Genomic DNA, 22,998 nt, shown 5'->3' with positions numbered 1-22,998 from the left:
CTATCGATCAGCAACTTATCCTCTATCCTATGGATGAAAAAAAGATTGCAAACTGCATATCAAGAGGTCTGTAAATCAATGAAAAAATGAATCAAGACTGCAACCTGAAACTGGTTTTAACTCAAAGTATTCCCTGGCACACTTTGTGAAATATTTTTTTGCGCATAAGAAATGTTAATCTTACATGTTGCTGTATTCTCATAGATGTCAATGGACAGTATTTGATGTGTTCTTTTGTTTTAATCCATATAATAACTATTATTTTAGTATTAGGACTGGTGCTGATGAACGTATGTTCTCCTATTCGAGAGAATTGGGCCGATGATACAAATAGCACTCTGGTCAAACTCTGCTCAGAGTGTGATTCAACTCTCTTGGATTAATATAAGATGGAGAAAAAAAAAGTCTCCATCTTCTCCATTGTGCCAAAGCATGGAAATCAAACTGCACTCAGATGTCATCCAAGTACAGTCCAATGTTTTTCACAAACTCATTGACTTTCATGGCTGAGTGCGATCCAAATATTGTATCAAACTCGAATGTGCTGTAAGTTTTTTTCCCGGACAGGAAAAAATCGGACATGTGTATGACCCCATGGAACAACATAGGTCTGAGTGTGATCCAATGTTTTGTCAGATTGCACTTGGACCGGAACTATGCTCGTCTGCAACTGTTCTTATGGGTAGAAATGATTTCTGTGGTCATCATACCATAAGTTGAGGAACCGATCCTGGGAAGCTAGCTACAGCTGGACCAGTGGGAAGTGAAGGGTCTGCAGCTGGACAGGTGTGGGACAACTCCTGAGGTCAACTAATATTGTAGAAGCCACGCTTCTGTAGTCTATGTATTGCATAACATTTCCAAGACTTTTTTTTTCTCATAATCTTGTTATATTCATTGTGGTTTTACAATTCTAGAACGAGGCAAATTTCATTTGGCATTGAAGGGGTTTCACATTGAGAAATGAAAATCAGAGAACTGCACTGGCAGGGTGAGACTCGCTGCTGACAGCTTGTTGTGGAAGCGAGAAACATGATCCAATGACAGATGGGACTCAGAGAGTCAATGAGATAGGTATCTGAGCAAAGCACACCTGTGGTGGCAACCTATCCCACGAGAGAGGGTGTGGTGATCGGGACGACGACCGTGGAGCAGGAGCAGGAGCAAGAGACGCGACAGGAGTAAAAAGGAAAAGATGTCACGGTTTAAAGAGTGATTAGTGAACGCATTGTTGGAGCGAAGCAAGCGAAGAGTGAATCATGAACATCAACGATAGCTGCGCTGGAATCAGACAGGGGCAACGAGTTCTGTAGGAACTGGAATTACCGTAGTTGCCTGAATAGATCCCGGACTCTGTTTTGGAAATTATTTGGATTTGCCATTACTAGAAACGTGTGCATGATACACGTAAATGAAATAAGAAGATGGAGAGGTCACCACCACCTGAGGTTCTGGATGACCTTGCCACACAGAGACCAGCTTCTGATGGAGGAAAGTGGGTGCGTCTGAACGTAGGAGGCACGGTGTTCCTCACTACCAAGCAAACCCTCTGCCAGGAGCCCAACTCTTTTCTTTGCCGTCTCTGCCAGGAGTCCCAGTTGTTGTCTGAGACGGTGAGACATTCAAGCTTCATCGTTCTACTATCTGATCATTCCGGCCTCATCATGTTGTTGACCTCCCCCTCAATGTTTAGCTTCTGTTTTATCATTGAGAACATTTCTATATTATTTAACATTCCTTCTGTTCTTTGCTTTATCTCCTCTTTTATCTTTTTAAGGATGAGACTGGGGCGTTTCTTATTGACCGGGACCCGTCGTACTTTGGTGCAATCTTACGGTACTTGCGATATGGCAAACTGGTCATAGATAAGAATATATCCATAGAAGGTAAAAATATTCTATTTACCAGTTTTCTTATCTTTTTCTTCTGTTAACATGAGTACTCATAATGTGAAATACAGCACAGGAAAGTTTACTGTTTGGTATGAAACTTTATTTTTCGACATTGGCTCCAAAAACATACAAAAATGTATACCGTGCGAAAATTAGAGGATAAAGTAGAGGCTAGGCCTTTAGAGATGACTTTGCTTCTCGTGGAGGACAGATGGATCCACACTCTTCTATAAGCCGCGCCGTCATCTCTAAACGCCTATCCTCTACTTTATCAATTTTTATCTAGAAGAAGGGAATCTTCTACCTGTTGGCGCGACTCTGCAGTCTTATTAAATCACAGGATTTCATTGGGGTTGCGACAACTCACAATTCCACCAAGTGAGCACCCACCCACCCTCATTTATCCCTTAGTGTCACCCTATGTGCTCTTGTCTCACCTCCATTTCAGATGCTAAAAAAGTGCTGTGCTGCGATAGTATATAAAGATACCTGCCAAATTATATAGAATTATTCTGCACCGCGATTGCAGCAAAGGTGACCTGCTAAGTACTATATTGCAGAGAGTAAGGAAAATGCCTAGAAAGTAAACTATATGGGCAAAGTCTTGGGCACCACATTTGCTTTTCTTCTCTACTTTGCAGCTATGGCAGTTTCCACTATTTTAGGAAGGCTTTTTTACAAGAATCTGAAGGTGTTTGTTGGAATTTTTCGCAATTAATCCCGACAAGCATTTGTGAGGTCGGACTCTGATGTTAGAGGAGAGGACCAGGCACACAATCTTTAGTTCATCCCAAAGGTGTCGGATGGGGTTGAGGTCAGGGCTGTGTGCAGCCGGTCATATTCTTCCTTGCCAAACTCCTCCAACCACGTCTTTATGGCACGGGAACAAAAATGGTCATTCCTCAAACTTCCCACAATGTTGGACTAACATAATTGTCCAAAATATCTTGTATGCTAAATAATTAAGGTCTCTCTTCAATGGAACTAAGGGGCCAAGGCTGAACCCTGAAAGACTACTCAATGGCATTATCCCTGCTCCACCAAACTTAACAGCTGGCACAATACAGTAAGGCGGATAATGTTATCCTGGCATTCACCAAACCCAGCCAGATAGAGAAGTGTGACCTTTCACTCCACAAAACACATTTCCACTGCTCCAGAGTCCAGTTTTGGTGGCTTTACACCACTCCACCTGGTGATTGGCATTGTGCTTGGTGATGTAAGGCTGAATGCCACTGCTCTGCAATGGAAATCCAAGTTATTAAGGTTTTGGCACAATTTTTGTGCTGATCTTAATTCCAGAGGACTTTACAGTTATGGATTCAGTGGAGCATTGGCAACTTTTATGCCCAATGCTCCTCAGCGCTCAACGTCTCAATTTGTAACTTTACGTGGTTTGCCCCTTAAAGAGCTTCATGCGGTTCATTCCACTTTTCAATAATTCCATTCTCAGATGATGGTAGTATATTTAGAATGGGAGACATGTCACAAACTGACTTATTGCACCGCTGACGTCCTATCACAGGACGTCATTGGTATCAATGAGTCATTCTCGCACAAATGTCAGTAAAGGCAAATGGGACTGAGCTGGGACTGAGTAATAAACCTGAATTAAGTGAGTAAGACTTGTGTCCCTACACTTTTGTCCTTATAGAGTGCAGTGGTGTCGGATACACTATAATAACGTGCAGGTCGACATTTATTGGCGGTAATGTAAAGCAATATGAGAACCCATAGGAACTACATAGACAAGCTAAAGACTCGCAAAGTGTTGGTTTAACCCCTTTGCACACTATGACGTAACTGCTGAAGGCCTCCTCGCTGCCATGTTGGTCCTCCTTCTGAATTGTCTATAGACTTGCAGTATACACTCACTGGCCACTTTATTAGGTACACCATGCTAGTAACGGGTTGGACCCCCTTTTGCCTTCAGAACTGCCTCAATTCTTCGTGGCAGAGATTCAACAAGGTGCTGGAAGCATTCCTCAGAGATTTTGGACCATATTGACATGATGGCATCACACAGTTGGCGCAGATTTGTCGGCTGCACATCCCTGATGCGAATCTCCCGTTCCACCACATCCCAAAGATGCTCTATTGGATTGAGATCTGGTGACTGAGGAGGCCATTTGAGTACAGTGAACTCATTGTCATGTTCAAGAAACCAATCTGAGATGATTCGAGCTTTATGACATGGCGCATTATCCTGCTGAAAGTAGCCATCAGATGCCTGTTCTTAGCTGAGAGGAGTGGTACCCAGTGTGGTCTTCTGCTGCTGTAGCCCATCTGCCTCAAAGTTCGACGCACTGTGCGTTCAGAGATGCTCTTCTGCCTACCTTGGTTGTAACGGGTGGCAATTTGAGTCACTGTTGCCTTTCTATCAGCTCGAACCAGTCTGCCCATTCTCCTCTGACCTCTGGCATCAACAAGGCATTTCCGGCCACAGAACTGCCGCTCACTGGATTTTTTTTCTTTTTCGGACCATTCTCTGTAAACCCTAGAGATGGTTGTGCGTGAAAATCCCAGTAGATCAGCAGTTTCTGAAATTCTCAGACCAGCCCTTCTGGCACCAACAATCATGCCACGTTCAAAGGCACTCAAATCACCTTTCTTCCCCATACTGATGCTCGGTTTGAACTGCAGGAGATTGTCTTGACCATGTCTACATGCCTAAATGCACTGAGTTGCCGCCATGTGATTGGCTGATTAGAAATTAAGTCTTAACACACAGTTGGACAGGTGTACCTAATAAAGTGGCCAGTGAGTGTATAGTATAAGCAATCAAATCACCGCAGGTTTAAGTCCGCTACGAAGGTGTAGAAATAAAACGAAACGTTCTAAACAAAATATATGAAAGTTTAAATCATCACTCCTTTTTTCCAGTTCAAAAAAATAAAGAAATAAAAAAATATACAGCTTTTGGTATTATCGTGTCTGTAAGAGTCTAGTCAAAATATAAATATATTCAAACTGTAACTTAAATGCTGAAAACACAAAAAAGATGAAATTACGATAATTGTCACTTTTGAGACAAAAAAAGCAACAACAAAAATGCATATATGTAAGGCTGTGATAGGCTTCTTTCTCCTCCTGAGTGGATCAGATTTTCCTGTTACTGAGATAGGAGATAACGGTTGGTGCTCATAAAGTTCTATGAACTGTCATTTCAGGAAAACAAGCAGAAGAATATCTGGTTCTGACTCTAGCTCTTCCCTGCTCCATAGAACTTTATGAGCACCAACGGTCTTCTCCTATATTAGAAATGGGGAAATCTGTATTCAATAAATACAGATTTTACCCATGAATTGAGAATGAAATATCAGTCCAGGAGGAGGAAGTAAAACTAATTTCTCTGATAAGATATATTACAAAACATCTTATTGTAATGGGTACTATTGATTTAGTCTTTCAGAAGTTCCCTTCGTCTACTGACCAGCCCTCGTTGCAGGCCTTTGAGAGCCATAATCCCATGTCCTTGCTTACTCCAACTTTGTAGAAGTTTAGGCTTTGGAGGCTCTTAGCACGCCATGCTTCTCACAAGCAAGAGACCCACCTGTCACTATAGACTGTGCACAGTGACTATACCCCCGTCCTCCTCTTGGCGCCAAACCCCCCTTCCTTTGTCTGCACCGCCAAACTTCTCCTAGCAGGTCCCTTATAAGATCGTGGTGGTGAAGACCATCCATGTTACCACATACTCCGCCTTCTTGTGAGGGTCGGGCTCTCCCTACTCACCATCTGCATCTCCCGCCCTACTAATTAGTTGACAGTCAGGAAGATCATCATTCCCGCTACCAGACAATGCAGCCAGTCATGGCATCACTGCAGGGCATTGCCATCCATTGTCTGGACCACATGCAAAATAAGTGCGTCCAAAAAACATATTTACAGTTTAAACAATTGCATTTGTACATATACACAAAAAAAATTAATGAAACTACATAGCAGTCTCTTAGCCAACTAGTAAGTCTAACGGACCGCGTCCTGAGCTCTGCTGTGCTGTGGAGTTATCCAGGGTGGGCTCAGGAACTAAACTTACTCCATACACTGCAGAATAAGGGGCTCTTGCTGCAATGCAACAGGTAAGAAATGAGGCTGAGCTCAACTGTTTAACCCCTAGGGTACCATGGTCAATATCAACTGTGGCAGTGGTGGCGAACCTATGGCATGCAGAGCCCTCCCGAGTGTTGTTGTGGTTTTTTTATATGCGTTGGACAACAGTGGCGCCGACAGGATGGGGGACATATACCAGGATGGGGACAAAAATACAAGAATGAGAGCCATATACCAGGATGGGGACATATATACAAGGATGGCGGGCATATACCAGGCATATATGGGGGCATATACATGGATTGGGGTGGATACAAGTATGGGGGGAGCATATACAAAGATGAAGGCATGTACAAGGATGGGGGGGCATATACAAGGATAAGGGCATATACAAGAATAGGAAAGCATATACATGGAATGAAGGGCATATACAAGGATGGGGGGCATATATAAGGATGGGGGCATATATAAGGATGGGGGCATATACATGAATAGGGAAACATACATGGATGAGGGGCATATACATGGAATGAAGGAGCATATACATGGATGGGGGCATATATAAGGATGGGGGGCATATACAAGGTTTGGGGGAGCATATAAAAGGATGAGGGGCATATACAATCTTAAGTATGTCACCACTCATCACTGCAGCTGCGTTCTCATGCTAAGCTCAATGTGTTCCAGCTGGCGTGGTGAGCGGTTACATTACTGATGTCACTGCCCTCGCTACACCATCCGAATGTAGGAGAGTTGGGGATTGTCGTGGGACCTTATCATTATATATTAATGTCAGACAGATTAGGAATATTTTTATTTTTTATTGTTAGGTTAATAAATGGGTAAAAGAGGGTAATTGTCGGGAAGTGATTTGTACAGTCAAAGAACTTTGTGTGTCTTTATTAATTTTGACTACGAGGTTATGCAAATTGCCTTTTCAGAGAGGAAGCGGACTAGAAATTTAAAGCGCCACCTGTTGGAAGCAACAATATTTCAAGTCACTATCAATCCTTTAAAGTGAACCTGTCAGCAGTATTTTGCTAAGTAAACTACAGACACTGTCAGGCTGGCCGTGTTAAACTGATTAAAATTATACCTGGGGTAAATACAGTAAATCTGTCTTGTGGTTCTTGTGTAATCAGTGTTAGAAGTTTTCAGATAATGATATGCCCATACTCTGGGGTGGGACTGTAACCAGAGTCTTATCTTCCTGCTCTAAGCCAGAGAAACCAAAGAAAGATCTGCCCACAAGCCTCCCCAAAGCACAAGCATGTTCCTCATTATAGAGACAGACTGTTTGGGCAGATCTTTCCTTGGTTTCTCTGGCTTAGATCAGGAAGATAAGACTCTGTCTCCAGTCCTGCCCCAGAGCACAGGCATCTCATTAACCGAAAACTCCTAACACTGATTACACAAGAACCGCAAGACGGATTTATTTACACCAGCTATAATTTTAATCAGTTTAACACTGCCAACCTGACAGTGTCTGTAGTTTACTTAGCAAAATACTGCTGACAGGTTCACTTATAACTCCAGCCCCCAGCTGTTTGTTTTCCCTCAGCTACTTAAGAAAATTATGTGGGACCCCACGCCAATTTAAAAAAAAAATGTATTTATTTAATAAGCACGATATACAGATGGTGGTTGCTGACTACAACTCTCATCAGTGTTGCCTGGTCGCGCTGATCACATGGAGACCAGGCACCTGGGAACAGTGCTAACTGTAAAGCTTTTCCCAGACTCAGGTACATGTAAAATTGATGACACTGATGTCATCCGTGTGTCATGAGTGTGCACGTGTGCGAGACATGTTGCAGACTGTGTTGCCGGCAAAAAATGGACATGTCTAAGTATTTTACACACGGTCTGTGGAAACACACTGACATGTGTGCAGACCCATAGATTTGAAAGGGTCTGCACATAGTAAGAGTCTCCAGTACATGTGAAAATTGTCACCGCACATACTAGAGACACTGACGTGTGAAGGGGGGCTTAGTATGTACCCTTTTGTAAAATCTCAAATTTTTCTATCATGGTTAAGGTGTTGATGACATTTACAAAAAAAAGTTGCTTTCCCCACTGTTGAACATATTTGTGTTTGTTTTTAATAAATATTCTTCATTTTTTATTTTTATCCCTCATTTATGGCGCTGTATCCGTTGCAGGAGTGTTAGAAGAGGCCGAGTTTTACAACATTGCTTCTTTGGTCAAAATAATTCATGGCAAATTGGAGGAGGCTGAAATCAATAAGGTAATTCAGAGCACTATAATAGTGATAGGACTGTACACTATCCCAGCAGTTAATTCTTAGAAAAATATATGTAGAAAGCAGTGGTGTAACTTGAATGTAATGAGCCCCAATGTAAAAACTCCAAGAAAGCCGCCATACATATTTATTAGTACTTATTAGCATTTGTTTTCTTATATGGGTCAAACTGATCTTTTGGCCCACTTAGGCTTCAGGACCTGGGTTCGATTTAAGTCCTGCAAACACTATAGATATGCATCTTACGAACAGTGTTTCTAGCAAAATATACTTTCAGAGTCACAGGTAAAGATAAAATAGAGTCCAAATTACCTTCATTGTAGCGTTCAAATCTAAGCTTATGGCTCAGTGTCAAACATAATTCTGCTCTATTCTCGTTTAGCCTTCACCAAGTCAAAATGAAGTAGACACCAGATAGTGTGTTCATGAAGTCTGTGTCGAAACCATGCTGTTTTTTGCAGACCTATCAAGTACAGATCACTTGTCACACTAAACACATCAAACCATTTTCATGGGGCATTTCAATTAACTGCCTGACCCTGAGTTTCATCATCTCCGCTTCTTCAGGGGCATTGATTCTAAAAAAAACTGCTTGCTACATTATGGTGACTGAGTGAAGAAATGATTTGGTAGAAAGTATTCACAGCACCAATCTAAGGGCTCATACTTATCTGCAAGGAAAACGGGCGAGTGCAATCCGATAAAAAATCAGATTGCACTCTTACCAACATTAACCCATGAGTCACAGCTCATCTGCGATTTTTTTTCTTAGCTGACATTGGACTAAGAAAAAAAATCGAAGCATGCTGCGATTGTCCGCGTAACTTGGACGAGACTCGTTAATGCAAGTCAGTGAGTGTGAGAAAAAAATTGCATGGTAATCGGATCATGCGGGTGCTGTCTGATTTTTAGACGCCAATGTCCTTTGAATAGCCGGCAATTCATCTGCCGCATACAGTAAAATCACAGTGTGACCTGACAAAATTGAATGGATAGAATAGATATATCTACAGTATATAGAATATATAGCTATAAAGATGTCAGTGACATACAGTGCCTTGTGAAAGTATTCGGCCCCCTGGAACTTTTCAACCTTTTCCCACATATCCTGCTTCAAACATAAAGATACCAAATGTGATTTTTTGGTGAAGAATCAACAAGTGGGACACAATTGTGAAATTGAACAAAATTTATTGGTTATTTTAAATTTTTGTGGAAATTTAAAAACTAGAAAGTGGGGCGTGCAATATTATTCGGCCCCTGTAACTTAATACTTTGTTGCGCCACCTTTTGCTGCGATTACAGCTGCAAGTCGCTTGGGGTATGTCTCTATCAGTTTTGTACATCGAGAGACTGAAATTCTTGCTCATTCTTCCATGGCAAACAGCTCGCGCTCAGTGAGGTTTGATGGAGATCGTTTGTGAACAGCAGTTTTCAGCTCTTTCCACAGATTCTCGATTGGATTCAGGTCTGGACATTGACTTGGCCATTCTAACACCTGGATACGTTTATTTGTGAACCATTCCATTGTAGTCAGGTCTTTTGCAGACTCCAACAGGTTTTCTTCAAGAACGGTTCTGTATTTGGCTCCATCCATCTTCCCATCAATTTTAACCATCTTCCCTGTCCCTGCTGAAGAAATGCAGGCCCAGACCGTGATGCTGCCACCACCATGTTTGACAGTGGGGATTGTGTGTTCAGGGTGATGAGCTGTGTTGCCTTTACGCCAAACATATCGTTTGGCATTGTTGCCAAAAAGTTCGATTTTGGTTTCATCTGACCAGAGCACCTTCTTCAACATGTTTGGTGTGTCTCCCAGGTGGCTTGTTGCAAACTTTAAACAACACTTTTTATGGATATCTTTGAGAAAAGGCTTTCTTTTTGCCACTCTTCCATAAAGGCCAGATTTGTGCAGGGTACGACTGATTGTTGTCCTATGGATAAACTGTCCCACCTCAGCTGTAGATTTCTGCAGTTCACCCAGAGTGATCATGGGCCTCTTGGCTACATCTCTGATCAGTCTTCTCCTTGTTTGAGATTAAAGTTTAGAGGGACGACCGGATCTTGGTAGATTTGCAGTGGTATGATACTCCTTCCATTTCAATATGATCGCTTGCACAGTGCTCCTTGGGATGTTTAAAGTTTTGGAAATCATTTTGTATCCAAATCCGGCTTTAATCTTCTCAACAACAGTATCACGGACCTGCCTGTTGTGTTCCTTGGTCTTCATGATGCTCTCTGTGCTTCAAACAAAACCCTGAGACTATCACAGAGCAGGTGAATTTATACGGAGACTTGATTACACACAGGTGGAATATATTTATCATTAGTCATTTAGGACAACATTGGATCATTCAGAGATCTAAAATGAACTTCTTTAGTGAGTTTGCTGCACTGAAAGTAAAGGGGCCGAATAATATTGCACGCCCCACTTTTCAGTTTTTGTATTTCCACAAAAATATAAAATAACCAATAAATTTCGTTCAACTTCACAATTGTGTCCCACTTGTTGTTGATTCTTCACCAAAAATTTACTTTTGGTATCTTTATGTTTGAAGCATGATATGTGGGAAAAGGTTGAAAAGTTCCAGGGGGCCGAATACTTTCGCAAGGCACTGTATATAAATAGTACAGTGCTTGTGTAGCTTACTGTACATGTATTTTTATTACAGAATAAATAATTTTTTGGAAAAAATGTTATGGGATCCTCCATCATTTTATTAACCATCAGAGGGAAAGTGGACAGCTGGGTAGATGTTTATAGCCAGAGAAGGGGCTAATACCCTTGGAGTTTCCCAGGCTATTAATATCAGCTCACAGCTACATATTTAGCCTTTCCTGGTTATTAAAATAGGGGAACCCACCAAAAATGATGTAGGGTCTCCCTATATTTAATAATATAGGCAGACAGCTATGGGCTGATATTAATAGCCTAAAAAGGGGCCATGAATATTGTCCCCCTCCCTGACTAAGAATTAAGCTCTCAGCCTTCTCAGAAAATGGGCATCCATAAGATGTGCACTTATCCTCCCTCTTCCCACTTTCCCTGGTGCGGTGGCAAATGGCATGATAGTTGGGTGGGTTGATGTCACCTTCGTATTGTCAGGTGACATCAAGCCCAGAGGTTAGTGATGGCGAGGTGTCTATAAGACATCCCAATTACTAACCCCATAATTATATTGTAAATAAACACACACCCAGAATAAAGTCCTTTAATTGAAAGAATGACACAGACTTCTTTAATGAATCTAAATTAAACCATACTCACATCATCGTCCTGTCCACTGAAGCCAATGTCCCCTGTAACAGAATAAAAATAATAAACAACCATATTCCTCACCTGTCCGCCAAGAAGATACTAATCCATTTTGTCCCATGACGAGTCTACCTCTGCTACACCTAGATAGCAGACAGAGTCAGGTAGGCGACTTCAAAGGGAGTGCCAGGCTAGCGTTGGGAGTAGATACAATGGGGATGGTCCGCTGCAGCTCTGGCCGGGTACCTCAAGAGAGGATCAGACAGGATAAAAGTAAAATAGACCGGGACGCAGTTCAGCTGGTATTAAAAGTCTTCATTTATTAGTTTTCGCAACGCGTTTCAACGGAATGGCTCCGTCTTCCTCAGGTGGCAGTGATAACATATTTATTAATCCACATCTCAGTCCGCTTTTATTCATTGGTGTTCTGTTTTCTGTGTTGACGATCAGTGCGTCATCCATTTTCATTTTACGGGAAAAAAAATAATCAAATGGGTGTTTTTCAAACATCTCCTAGCGCACAAGAAACAGAGTTGGTGCAAAACCATTTGCAAGACTTGGTCTATCAGCCAAATCGGTAATCTGTGACCGCCCAAGGGGAGCCTTGAGAGCCACCTCCTACCTCCCTGGCATCCATGGCTCTTCTTTTGATTAGCCTGGCCAGATGCAATTTCATCATTGCAGCATGAGGCACATGTCATGTTGCTCCAGGCAAATAAAAAAAAAAGAGCCACGGCTGTTAGGATGTAGGAGACGTTATTTTTAAGGACTCCTGTCCAGCGACCACAGATTACTGATGTGGCCAATGGACCGGGTCTTGCGAATCGATTTGCACCAACTCTATAAACCAACCCTCATGTCTAGACTTTTGTTTCTTAATTGTGTTTCATTAAACATGTCTGAATTGTCTTTTGCTGAGGTTTGAGTATTGGAGTGCTGTGGTCTTCTCATACATCATTGATATCCAGAACCCGTCCAAAATATATTAATTTGCAAAAAAAGTGTCTGTGATGGAAGCAATATAGATAATGAGAGCATCCACCTCCTAGGTGCTCTTATGTAGTCTTACAGCTGAATCCGTGCATCCTTGTGACTGTCACAGAGCAGCTGCTTATATCTGAATAAATCATAGGGAACACATTACACAGTTCACAGAACAATCCAAAACATTCTGCTTTTATCAGGCAGCAAAATAACAGGGTTAGCGTAATGTGACTGCAGGAAACTGCAAAATAAGGCATAAAAGACTAGATATGAGAAAAACCCGCAACGGGCTGCAACTGCATTCATAATATATAAATGATAAAATAAATACTGTATATATATATTGTGTATGTAATGAAAAATAAATTGGGTTGCGTTTTTGCTGCTTGAAAAATCTTTCATATTAGGTCTTCTTTAGTTTCTCTAAGAAGGTTTCTAGCACTGACTGACAGCCGGTCCTAATGCTGATCCTGCTGTCAATCAGTCCTGGGGGCGGTTACAGCTGCCAGTCACTATGCACAGAGCTGCGACTGAAACCCAGCCGGCGCCATCCCTATGACTGAAAGTGCAAGGCTGCCAGGGGGACTACAGTTCTTTTCCTCCTAGCAGTGGGGCTCTCAGTCCAGGCGTCGCATGGTGTCAGAACGCTAATAACCTGCAGATTAAAGGGGGCGTCACACATAGCGATATCGCTAAAGCGTCACCGATTTTGTGACGCAGCAGTGATATTGCTAGCGATATCGCTATGTGTGACACTTACCTCTGACCGGCTCCCCCACTGGCTATCGCTGATCGCGCATGAACGTCCTGGGCCGTTTCTCAGCGGCGGCTTCCTGCTGGGTTTCCTGCTGGCGCCGACGAGCGTCGCGTGGACGCGGGCGGAGGATTTCATCATCGCCGCGTCTGACAGGTAAGTAACGATCGCTGCTGCGTCGCTGCATCGCTGGTGAGATCTGCCTGTTTGGCAGCTCACTAGCGACCATTTAGCGATGCATCAGCGATCCTGACCGGGTCATATTGTTATCGGGATCGCTGGTGGATCGCTAAATGTAACGGGACCCTAACCCTGTGTCTGCGGGTTAATAGCATTATTTTAAAGATCCTTTTAAAAGGGCTTGTTAGAAAGGGTACAAAGATAGCAATAAATACACGGTGGCGGTTTGGGGGCCTCAGGGAAGATGTCAGGCTCCTTTTAAAAGAAAATTGTGAAGTATGATATACTGTCAGTATTAAGCTATGTGCACACGTGCGGAATTGCTGTGGAGATTTCCGTGGCAATTCCGCAACTCCCTGCCGTGGGAAATACGTGAGAAATCCGCAAGCGTAATTCCCGCGAAAAACTAGCATTTTGCAAGAGTAATTAGATTGCAGAATGCTAGCTTTTTCCAAGTGATCTGTAGCATCGCTTGGAAAACTGATTGACAGGTTGGTCACACTCGTCAAACACAGTGTTTGACAAGTGTGACCAACTTTTTACTATTGAGGCTGCCTATGCGGCATCAGTAGTAAAAAGATATAATGTTAAAAATAATTTAAAAAAATAAAAAATCGTGATATTCTCACCTTCCGGCAGCCCCCGCAGCGTCCCCAGACCTCAGCGATGTTCCCGGCATCCCAGCGATGCCTTGCGACAATGACCCCAGATGACGGAGCCTCACGCGAGACTTCTACGTCATTACAGGTCATTGTCGCAAGGCATCGCTGGGATGCCGGGAGCATCACTGAGGTCTGGGGACGCTGCGGGGGCTGCCGGAAGGTGAGAATATCACGATTTTTTACTTTAACTCTTTTTTTAACAGGGATATGGTACCCAGAGCCTGGAGTAGAATCTGCTCTCCTCGAGACCCTGGGTACCATCCGCACATTTTCCGCTTACTTTGCGCATGGTGTGCACAGCCACATGCGGAAAGTAAGCGGAACAATGCTTTCCTATGTGTGCGGATTTTCCCGCGATTCCGCACAAAGAATGAGCATGCTGCGTATTTTTCCGCGATGTGATTCCGCTGCGGAAAAATACGCAGCATTAGCACAGCATGTGAGGAATGCTATTGAATTCAATGGGTTGCTTTTTTTATGCGTTTTCGTGGCGAAAAAAATGCGGCAAAAACGCATAAAATCCGCTGGAATTCCGCACGTGTGCACATAGCCTTATATAAAAAAATATGGTTTACCCCTTTTTTTTTTCTTTACTAGACATCATTGCATGGGATAACACAGCCTGCCAAAAATGATTGAAGCCTTGAACTATACCGCAGGAAAGAGGCCAAATTGGGGCTCTATCCATTTAATATATGTTGTAGGACCCTTTTGCAAGCACATTAGAAACAGAAGTAAACGTACGGTATTTGAAAATCCCCAAACACCTGATAATTAGCTGATATCGAAGGGAGAAGCCACATATGGCTGTACATTTCTTTTGCAGCATTCACTGCATATATATGTAAGCAATATGTGCAGGAATTGAAATCTTTGCATGGCTGCATAATGCATGGTTGGGCCAGGTATGACAGGCCGAGAGCCGTGCTTTCATTCCTGAAACTGAAAGGGAGAAGATATTAGATTAGATGTTAGAAAAAACTTTTGACAGTGAGGGTGATCAATGAGTGGAACAGGCTGCCACGAGAGGTGGTGAGTTCTCTTCCAATGGAAGTCTTCACACAGAGGTTGGACAGACATCTGACTGGGATGGTTTAGTGAATCCTGCTTTGAGCAGGGGGTTGGACACGATGATCCCGGAGGTCACTTCCAACTCTACCATTCTATGATACCGCCTACCTGCTCTGGCTCCCCGAGGTTGGTCAATATACTCTGAAAATGCAGAAACTATGGAGAGGAACTGTTGTTGTGAGACAATTCCTTTGATAGATGGTCGCCACATGAATAGTTTAGATATAAGGAAGGTGACAATATCCAATGTTGCCAAACATTTTGGCTAAAAGAAAACACCATGTAATCAAAAATGTCAAAATGATTTACAAAGTTAATCAACTTTTTATATAGTTACTCTGTGGCATATTGTCAAGAAAGCCCTTAATGGAGGCTTGTGTTTCCATGGTAGCAGACTACAAACTTTGTGTAGTCTGATCCTGCAATCATGCTACCTTCAATCTGTCCCCATCACGTTAGTTAGCAAAAAATAGGGTGGTGGTAAAATGACAGGATCAGACTATACAGGGTTTGTTTCCAACTTTTGCAAAGTTGCTTTGCATTCTATGTTAGTTTTATTGTAATAATGTATTCAATTGGTGTAATAAGGTGTACATTCCTTAAAGGGGTTGTCCACTACTGAGACAACCCCTTCTCAATCCGTATGTTTCCCCCTTAAAAAATAATAACACTTATACTCCCGGTAGCAGCGTCGTTTCAACGGTGTTGGCACTGGCTCTACCAGAGATCGCAAAACCTTGTTACGTCACACAATCCCTGCTGTCAATCAGCTGCTGTGTCACTCGCCACTCCTCAGGACGTATCACGTACGTCTGGATGAAGTGAGAGACCAAGTGCGGACACCTCCAAAATAGCGCCGACAACGGGAATATGAGGGCTCATACTCAACTGTGAGAAAAACGGACAAGTTCATTCCGATAAATAAATCAGATTGCACGCTGACCAATGCTAACCTATGAGTCTCAGATTGGACTGAGAGAAAAAAAATCGCAGCATGCTGCTAGTGGCCACGTATATCGGACGAGACTTGCCAATGGAAGTAAGTGGGTGTGATAAAAAAATAGCACGGTACTCGGACCATGCAAGTGCCATCTGATTTTTACACACTCACAGTAAAATCACAGTGTGACAAGTCAGAATAGAATAGATAGAATAGATACAATATATACACATAGAATAGATAGATATAAAAATGTCAGTGACATATATAATTGTTACGTTGCTTATGTAGCTTACTGTACATGTTTTTAATTAATAAATAATCATTTTGAGAAAAAAATGGCGTGGGATCCCCTAAAATTTTTATAACTATTAGAGGGAAAGCGGACAGCTAGTGGCTGATGCTTATAGCCAGGGAAGGTAGTAATACCCATGTAGCGTCCCAGGCTATTAATATCATCTCACAGCTGTATACTTAGTCTTTACTGATTATTAAAAAGGGAGACCTCAGGAAAAAAAAATATGGGGTCCCCCTATAATTAATAACCACCAAGGCCTAGACAGACAGCTGTGGACTGATATGAATAGGCTAGGAAGAGACCATGGATATTGGCCCCCTCCCCTCATCCGTAAGTTGCGCCAAATCTGGCACTTAGCCTTGCTCTTCCTACTTGCCCTGTAGCAGTGGCAAGTTGGGTGATAGGGTTGGGGTTGATGTCACCTTTCTGTTGCAGGTGCCATCAAACCCCGGGGCTAGTAATGGAGAGGTGTCTATAAGATGCTCCCATTACCAACCCCATAGTCAAATTGTAAAAAAAAACCCAGAATACAGTTCTTTATTTGAAACAGTGACACAGACTCCTTTATTGAATTAAAAATACAAAAAACATTTATACTCACCTGGATGCCCAATCCATTGAAGCCCATGTCCCCTGTACAAGACTTAAAAACAATAAACAACCATATTGCTCACCTCTCCGAGATGATAATAATCCATTTGTCCATTGCCGACTCTAGCTCTGCTACATATACTTGGCACATTAAACGCTGGCATGATGCAAGAGCTCAGCATGTCAGGAAGCAGAGACATAGAAATGAGCGTGATTGCACACCTCATTGCCTCGCGTTTGCGGCAAAAAGGTGAGCGGGGTTCACATCCAATGAACTCCATTCCACTTACTGATGTCACCACGAGCTTGAGAAACTTCTCACACTCGCGGTGCCGTCACAAAGGTCAATGAACTCCTTTCACCTCAATGATGTCAGCGCGAGCGCTGTGAAAACTTTCACACGGCGGCGGCGCCTACATTGACTTCATTGAGGTGAACAGTGTTCATTGGGCATGAACGCAGCTCACCTTTTCCCATCACCACAAGACACTGAGCTGCTCAACCATGTCCAGCTCAGTGTCTCTGATGATTGACAGGATGAACGCTCGCATCGTAAAGGTGAGTATAAGTATTTTTTATTCTTCAATAAATGTGTCAGTGTCATTATTTCAAATAAAGGACTTTATTCAGGGAGTTTTTTATTTACAATATGTCTATGGAGTTAGTAATGGAGGTGTCATATAGACGCCTCTCCATTAGTAACCCTTTGGCTTGATGTTGCTTGACAATACAAAGGTGACATCAACCCCAACCCTATTACCCAACTTGCCATCGCCATAGGGCAAGAGGGAAGAGTGAGGCAAAGTGCTAGATTTGGCTCATCTTATCGATGCACCATTTCTGAGGAGGCTGAGAGCTGATGCTTTTAGTCTGAGATGGAACCAATTTCCATGGCCCCTTCCTAGCCTATTAATATCAGCACGCAGCTGTCTGCTTAGCTTTTGTTGGTTATTGGGTGACCACATGTCATTTTTTTTTTATCCCGCATCTTAATAACTAGTAAGGGCTAAGTATACAGCTGTGAGCTGATGTTAATAGCCTGGGAAGCTACATGGGTATTACCCCTTTCCCTGGCTATAAACATCTGCCCCCAGCTGTCCGCTTTCTCTCTGCTGGCTATTAAAATTTTGACATGTACAGTAATCTACACATGCAAAGCATTGATTATATATCTCATTCAATCACTCACATCTATCTATCTATCTATCTATCTATCTATCTATCGAAGAATATTTCCTTGGAAAACTATCTTGAAATGACCATAGAGAATTGCTCTATGTAAAAGCTCATGTTAAAATTGCATTGCATACGGATTACATTCGCTTGTGATTTGAATTTCAATCAGATGATAGGTGTTAAAAATCGGATTGCACTCGCCTGAAAATCGCATGACACTCGTTCAACTTTTCAGGAACAATATCAGACCTTTTTTTTTTTTTTTTTTACAGTGATGGGTATGAGCCCTAAGTGTTATTACTTTACATGGGGAAAACATTCAGATTGAGAAGGGGTTGTGGACAACCCCTTTAACCAATGAGTGCATTACTCAGGATGTGTCCATAGGCTAGATCTTACTTCTCTGATCAGGCTACATATCTTAAGTCTTATCTAAACCCCTAATCTACTTTCCTAACATCAAATAATTCTATCCAGTCTCAACAGAAACATGTCTACCGGGTATTACAGTGTCAAGAATCAGAGTTGGCTCAGATGGTTTCCACCATGTCTGACAGTTGGAAATTTGAGCAGGTAAAGGCCACCACCATAAAATTAATCAACTAAAATGGAAGATAACTTGTTTACAACCAACTTTATTATATGTTGTAGATATAAATTTACTTTATATTTACATTGTAGGAATTTCTCATTTTCAGAATATAAAGAAGCAGATTGTGAGCACAGTGACAGTACCCGGTAGAGGTGCTGTCACTGTGCTCACAATCTGCTTTTTTATATTACGCTGTTTTTGATGTACTGTGGAGTCGGCTGTCAGTCAGTGACGGGACGTGGTTACAGTCCATGCTCACTATGTACTCATCTGCCCAACCAATCTGTGACTGATGCAGCTCATGGCTGCGGCTGGTGTTCGGCTGATCAGGCATTTCTGGTCAGTCACGGTGTTTTGAGAACGGGATCAGGAGGCAAAGATGAGTTAGGACTGGGTGGGCGCTGGTGAGAGATTTTCGGAGGATCAGTACTGGCGAGTGCAACATTTATTATTTTTAACCAGTCTAAACACTGTTAAGCACATTTTTCACCAGCTAAAATCTTAAGGTAAAAGTATAATGCATATGTGCTTTTTTTCCTTTTTTCCTACAAGCTGGTGAATGTGGGGTCTCCATACAGTTACGGTAGCGAAGGACAATCAGAATTTCTTTGTGTGGTATCCAGAGAGCTCCAGAGCAAGCTGAAAATATGTGGAAGTGAGGCGTGCAGTACGGCACAGGTACACACTCATGATAATTGCTGCATGCTTCACATAGGTTCTTGTCACATCGTTAGGGCCACATTTTTTTTTATTTTTACATTTTGGTAAGCATACCATATATTATATCTCAATACTAACTGTGTATATCTTACTAGACTACATAAGAGCTACAAGCCGTAAATGGCCGTAAAATTCTTACAGGATACAATCTCACTTAAAGGGAATCTATCAGCAGGTTTTCTGCTACCTCATCTGAGAGCAGCATGATGTAGGCAAAGAGACCCTGATTCCAACGATGTGTCATTAAGATTACTTGGTTAACCGTTGTGAAACAATCAGAGCTTTGAAATTTAGAATGAAGCAGAGCTGAGGAAGCTAACCCCGCCTGCACCACTGCTAACCCCACCCACACCACAGCAGGCTCTCAGTGTACATAGCTATAGACAGTCGGACCACAGCAATGATAAGCTACTGGTGCTAAAACAATCATTGCAAGTGAACCAAACCACTGAGCTTGATAAGAGAGGCACCCCTGAAATCTGTGTTTTTTAACAACTACAGCGTGCGGTCTTAAGTTTATACAGTAAAAACCTGTTGACAGATTCCCTTTATGCTGTACTGAACATGTTCTGATCTGACATAGTAACATAGTTTTGATGGCTGAAGGAAGACCTTATGTCCATCTAGTTCAGCCTATTTTTAGTGCAGCTGTTCTGCATTGTTGATCCTGGGGAAGGCAAAAAACCCACAGAGTAGAAGCCAATTTTCTCCATAGGGAAAAAAATTCCTTCCCCTAAGCTGGGTCAACCATCTACCTATAATATTCTGTTATTCGTAACCTTCTATACTGTTACTCACAAGAAAAGCATCCATTCCTTTCTTAAATTCATTCAGTGAGTCGGCCATCACCACTTCCTCAGGAAGAGAATTCCAGAGCCTCACTGCTCTTACCGTGAAGAACCCTCTTCTATGCTGGTGCAGAAATTGTCTTTCCTCCAAACGAAAAGAATGCCCCCTTGTTCTTGTCACAGTCCTTGGTACAAACAGTTCATTGGAGAGATCTCTGTATTGCCCTCTGATATACTTGTACATATATATTAGGTCTCCCCTAAGTCTTCTCTTTTCTAGAGTAAATAGACCTAATTTTGATAACCTTTCTGGGTAGTGAACCAACTCCATTTATCATTTTAGTAGCCCGCCTTTGAACCCTTTCAAGTTCAGTAATGTCTTTCTTGAGCACCGGCGTCCAAAATTGCACACAATACTCCAAGTGTGGTCTGACGAGTGATTTGTACAGAGGGAGAATTATGTTTTCATCTCGTGTCCCCAGACCTCTTCTAATGCATCCCATGACCCTATTTGTTTTGGTGGCAGCTGCCTGACACTGGGCACTCCAATTGAGCTTCTTATTGACTAAGATGCCTAAGTCTTTTTCCATGTCTGATTTCCCCAGCAGTTTCCCATTTAGTAAGTAATTATAGCATCTGTTTCTCCTTCCCATGTGCATAACCTTACACTTATCTGTGTTAAACCTCATTTGCCATTTTTCAGCCCAATTCTCCAATTTACTCAAATCTGTCTGTAGTTGCAAACTGTCCTCCTTTGTGTTAACTACCTTACATAGTTTTGTATCATCTGCAAATACTGATATTTTACTGTGTAAGCCATTCACTAGATCATTAATAAACATATTAAACAGTAGGGGGCCCAATACAGAACCCTGTGGTACCCCACTAGTAACCCTGGCCCAATCTGAGTATGCCCCATTAATAATCCCTCTTTGTTTTCTATCACTAAGCCAGCTTACCTACCCATCTACACACATTTTCCCCTAGCCCAAGCTTTCTTATCTGACTTACCAATCTTTTATGTGGGACAGTGTCAAATGCTTTAGAGAAGTCCAGATAAATGATATCCAATGATTCTCCTTGGTCCATTTGAAAGCTTACATCCTCATAGAAGCTGATCAGGTAAGTTTGACAGGAGCGATCCTTCATAAATCCATGTTGACATGGAGTTAAACATTTATTAACATTGAGATATTCCATAATGGTATCCCTTAGAAACCCTTCAAAAATTTTACCCACAACAGATGTTAAGCTTACCGGCCTATAGTTTCCAGGTTCCCTTTTACACCCCTTTTTGAATATTGGTAACACATTTGCTTGCCGCCCATCAAAAGGAACAGACCCTGTTTCCATAGAGTCTTTAAATATAAGGAATAGAGGCCTGTCTATCACATTACTTAAGTCCCTTAATACCCGAGGGTGAATGCCATACATCTTCTTTTAAATTGTAAAATGGAGCAGAGCTCAATTTATAAGGGGTGGTTTACACCAGACAGGCACTGGCTATCATAAAGTCCACAGATGGAGGACTCGTTTAAAGTGAACCTGTCACCAGGTTTGGCCAATCTGAGGTTAAGGCCATCACCTTTCAGGCCTGATATACTGATATAATGCTGTATATCTGTCTCAAACTGCCCTGAAAGATAAGAAAAAGACCTTTTATTATACTAACCTGTCGGGAGGTCCATCTGAGGGGTGTCTAGGTCCGGCGTCTCCCTTCTTCTTGCGTTGCCGTCATCCTTGCTTCCTGTAGATGACACGTCCCTGAATCACCCACACAGTCTCCCTGGCATTGCGCTCCTGCGCAGGCGTACTTCTCTGCCCTGTTGAGGGAGAGCAAAGTATTGCAGCGCGCAGGCGCAAGGAAAGGTCAAAGAGCCCTGACACCTGCGCACTGCAGTACTTTACTCTGCCCCAGTCAGTAGAGAAGTACGCCTGCACAGAAACCCGATGCAGGGGAGACTGTGTGGGTGATGCAGGGATGTGTCATCCACACGAAGCAAGAAGGACAGCCTAGCAAGAAGAAAGGAGGTGGTGAACTAAAACCAGCGACACCCCTAGGACCGGACCACCCCACATGTGAGTATAATAAAATGTCTTTTTCTTATCTTTCAGTTCGGATTGAGGGCATATATACAGTATTATGGAATGCTGCATATCAGGCCTGAAATGTGGTGGCCTTATCTCATATCGGCCAAACCTAGTGAAAGGTTCAGTTCAAGAATATTTTTCTCACTGTAGATCTCCTCTAATTGCAGAGTTTAGATGCCGAAAAGGATGAAGAGAATGTGCTAAACCCTGACTATATCGTCTTCCAGGAAAGGGACAGAGAAAGCGGACATTAACTCCAGTGAGTCTCCCATATGGACATGTGCATCCGACCCCATATGTTACATGCATTGCTCTGTCTCTTCCATAACTCCTTTCATTCCTCTATCTCCATTGTGTTAATTGGCGCTAATGGTTTTTCGATAATTGGCGTACGCTCTAGACTTCCCCTATATAAGACCATGAGGACCGATGTGTCGTTCCATTTCAGTCTCTATTGTCTCGACCTTTCATCTTTTAGTTTCTTATTATTAAAGTGATGTCTCTACTCAATTTGGCCATCACCTTCAAAACGGTTCACTGTTGTGTTGTGTGTCTTGGGTCATTTTAACTCTTTCTCACCTGCATATTCATCTTTCTCCCTCTTTTTTCCAGACATTATGATCATTGCTCTACAGTCTTCTTTTGTCAATCAATACCTCAAATAAAGCAGACTTTTTCACACCA

The 22,998-nt window shown here is 42.4% G+C and overlaps 1 protein-coding gene across 2 annotated transcripts; it reads left to right on the top strand.

Annotated features, from left to right (window-relative positions):
- The first annotated feature begins 934 nt into the window (after positions 1-934).
- KCTD17 (potassium channel tetramerization domain containing 17) lies at positions 935-22,998 on the top strand. 2 transcript variants are annotated; one of them, XM_073574352.1, is made up of 7 exons: positions 935-1,613; positions 1,778-1,886; positions 8,111-8,196; positions 18,601-18,696; positions 19,268-19,393; positions 22,482-22,573; positions 22,927-22,998. In XM_073574352.1, exons 1-6 carry the CDS (start codon positions 1,425-1,427, stop codon positions 22,566-22,568), a joined length of 693 nt encoding a protein of 230 aa, XP_073430453.1. In that variant the 5' UTR covers positions 935-1,424; the 3' UTR covers positions 22,569-22,573; positions 22,927-22,998. The 2 variants fall into 2 exon arrangements, with proteins under 2 accessions (XP_073430453.1, XP_073430454.1); XM_073574353.1 differs by lacking the exon at positions 18,601-18,696 and having other exon boundaries at positions 939-1,613.

The sequence above is a fragment of the Dendrobates tinctorius genome, unplaced genomic scaffold, assembly GCF_039654945.1.
Source record: "Dendrobates tinctorius isolate UK_male_01 unplaced genomic scaffold, ASM3965494v1 ptg000038l, whole genome shotgun sequence".
Classification (NCBI taxonomy): Eukaryota; Metazoa; Chordata; class Amphibia; order Anura; family Dendrobatidae; genus Dendrobates; species Dendrobates tinctorius.
Note: the sequence above shows the minus strand (reverse complement) of the source record. Positions and strands in the feature narration are given on the sequence as shown.

What these genes read in the sequence shown, in the direction of transcription:
- KCTD17 (XM_073574352.1), top strand. Translation starts at nt 1,425, where the DNA reads ATGGAGAGGTCACCACCACCTGAGGTTCTGGATGACCTTGCCACACAG. An exon ending in CCCAGTTGTTGTCTGAGACG is followed by an intron (nt 1,614 to 1,777) that starts GTGAGACATTCA and finishes TATCTTTTTAAG; the next exon opens with GATGAGACTGGGGCGTTTCT. An exon ending in TAAGAATATATCCATAGAAG is followed by an intron (nt 1,887 to 8,110) that starts GTAAAAATATTC and finishes TATCCGTTGCAG; the next exon opens with GAGTGTTAGAAGAGGCCGAG.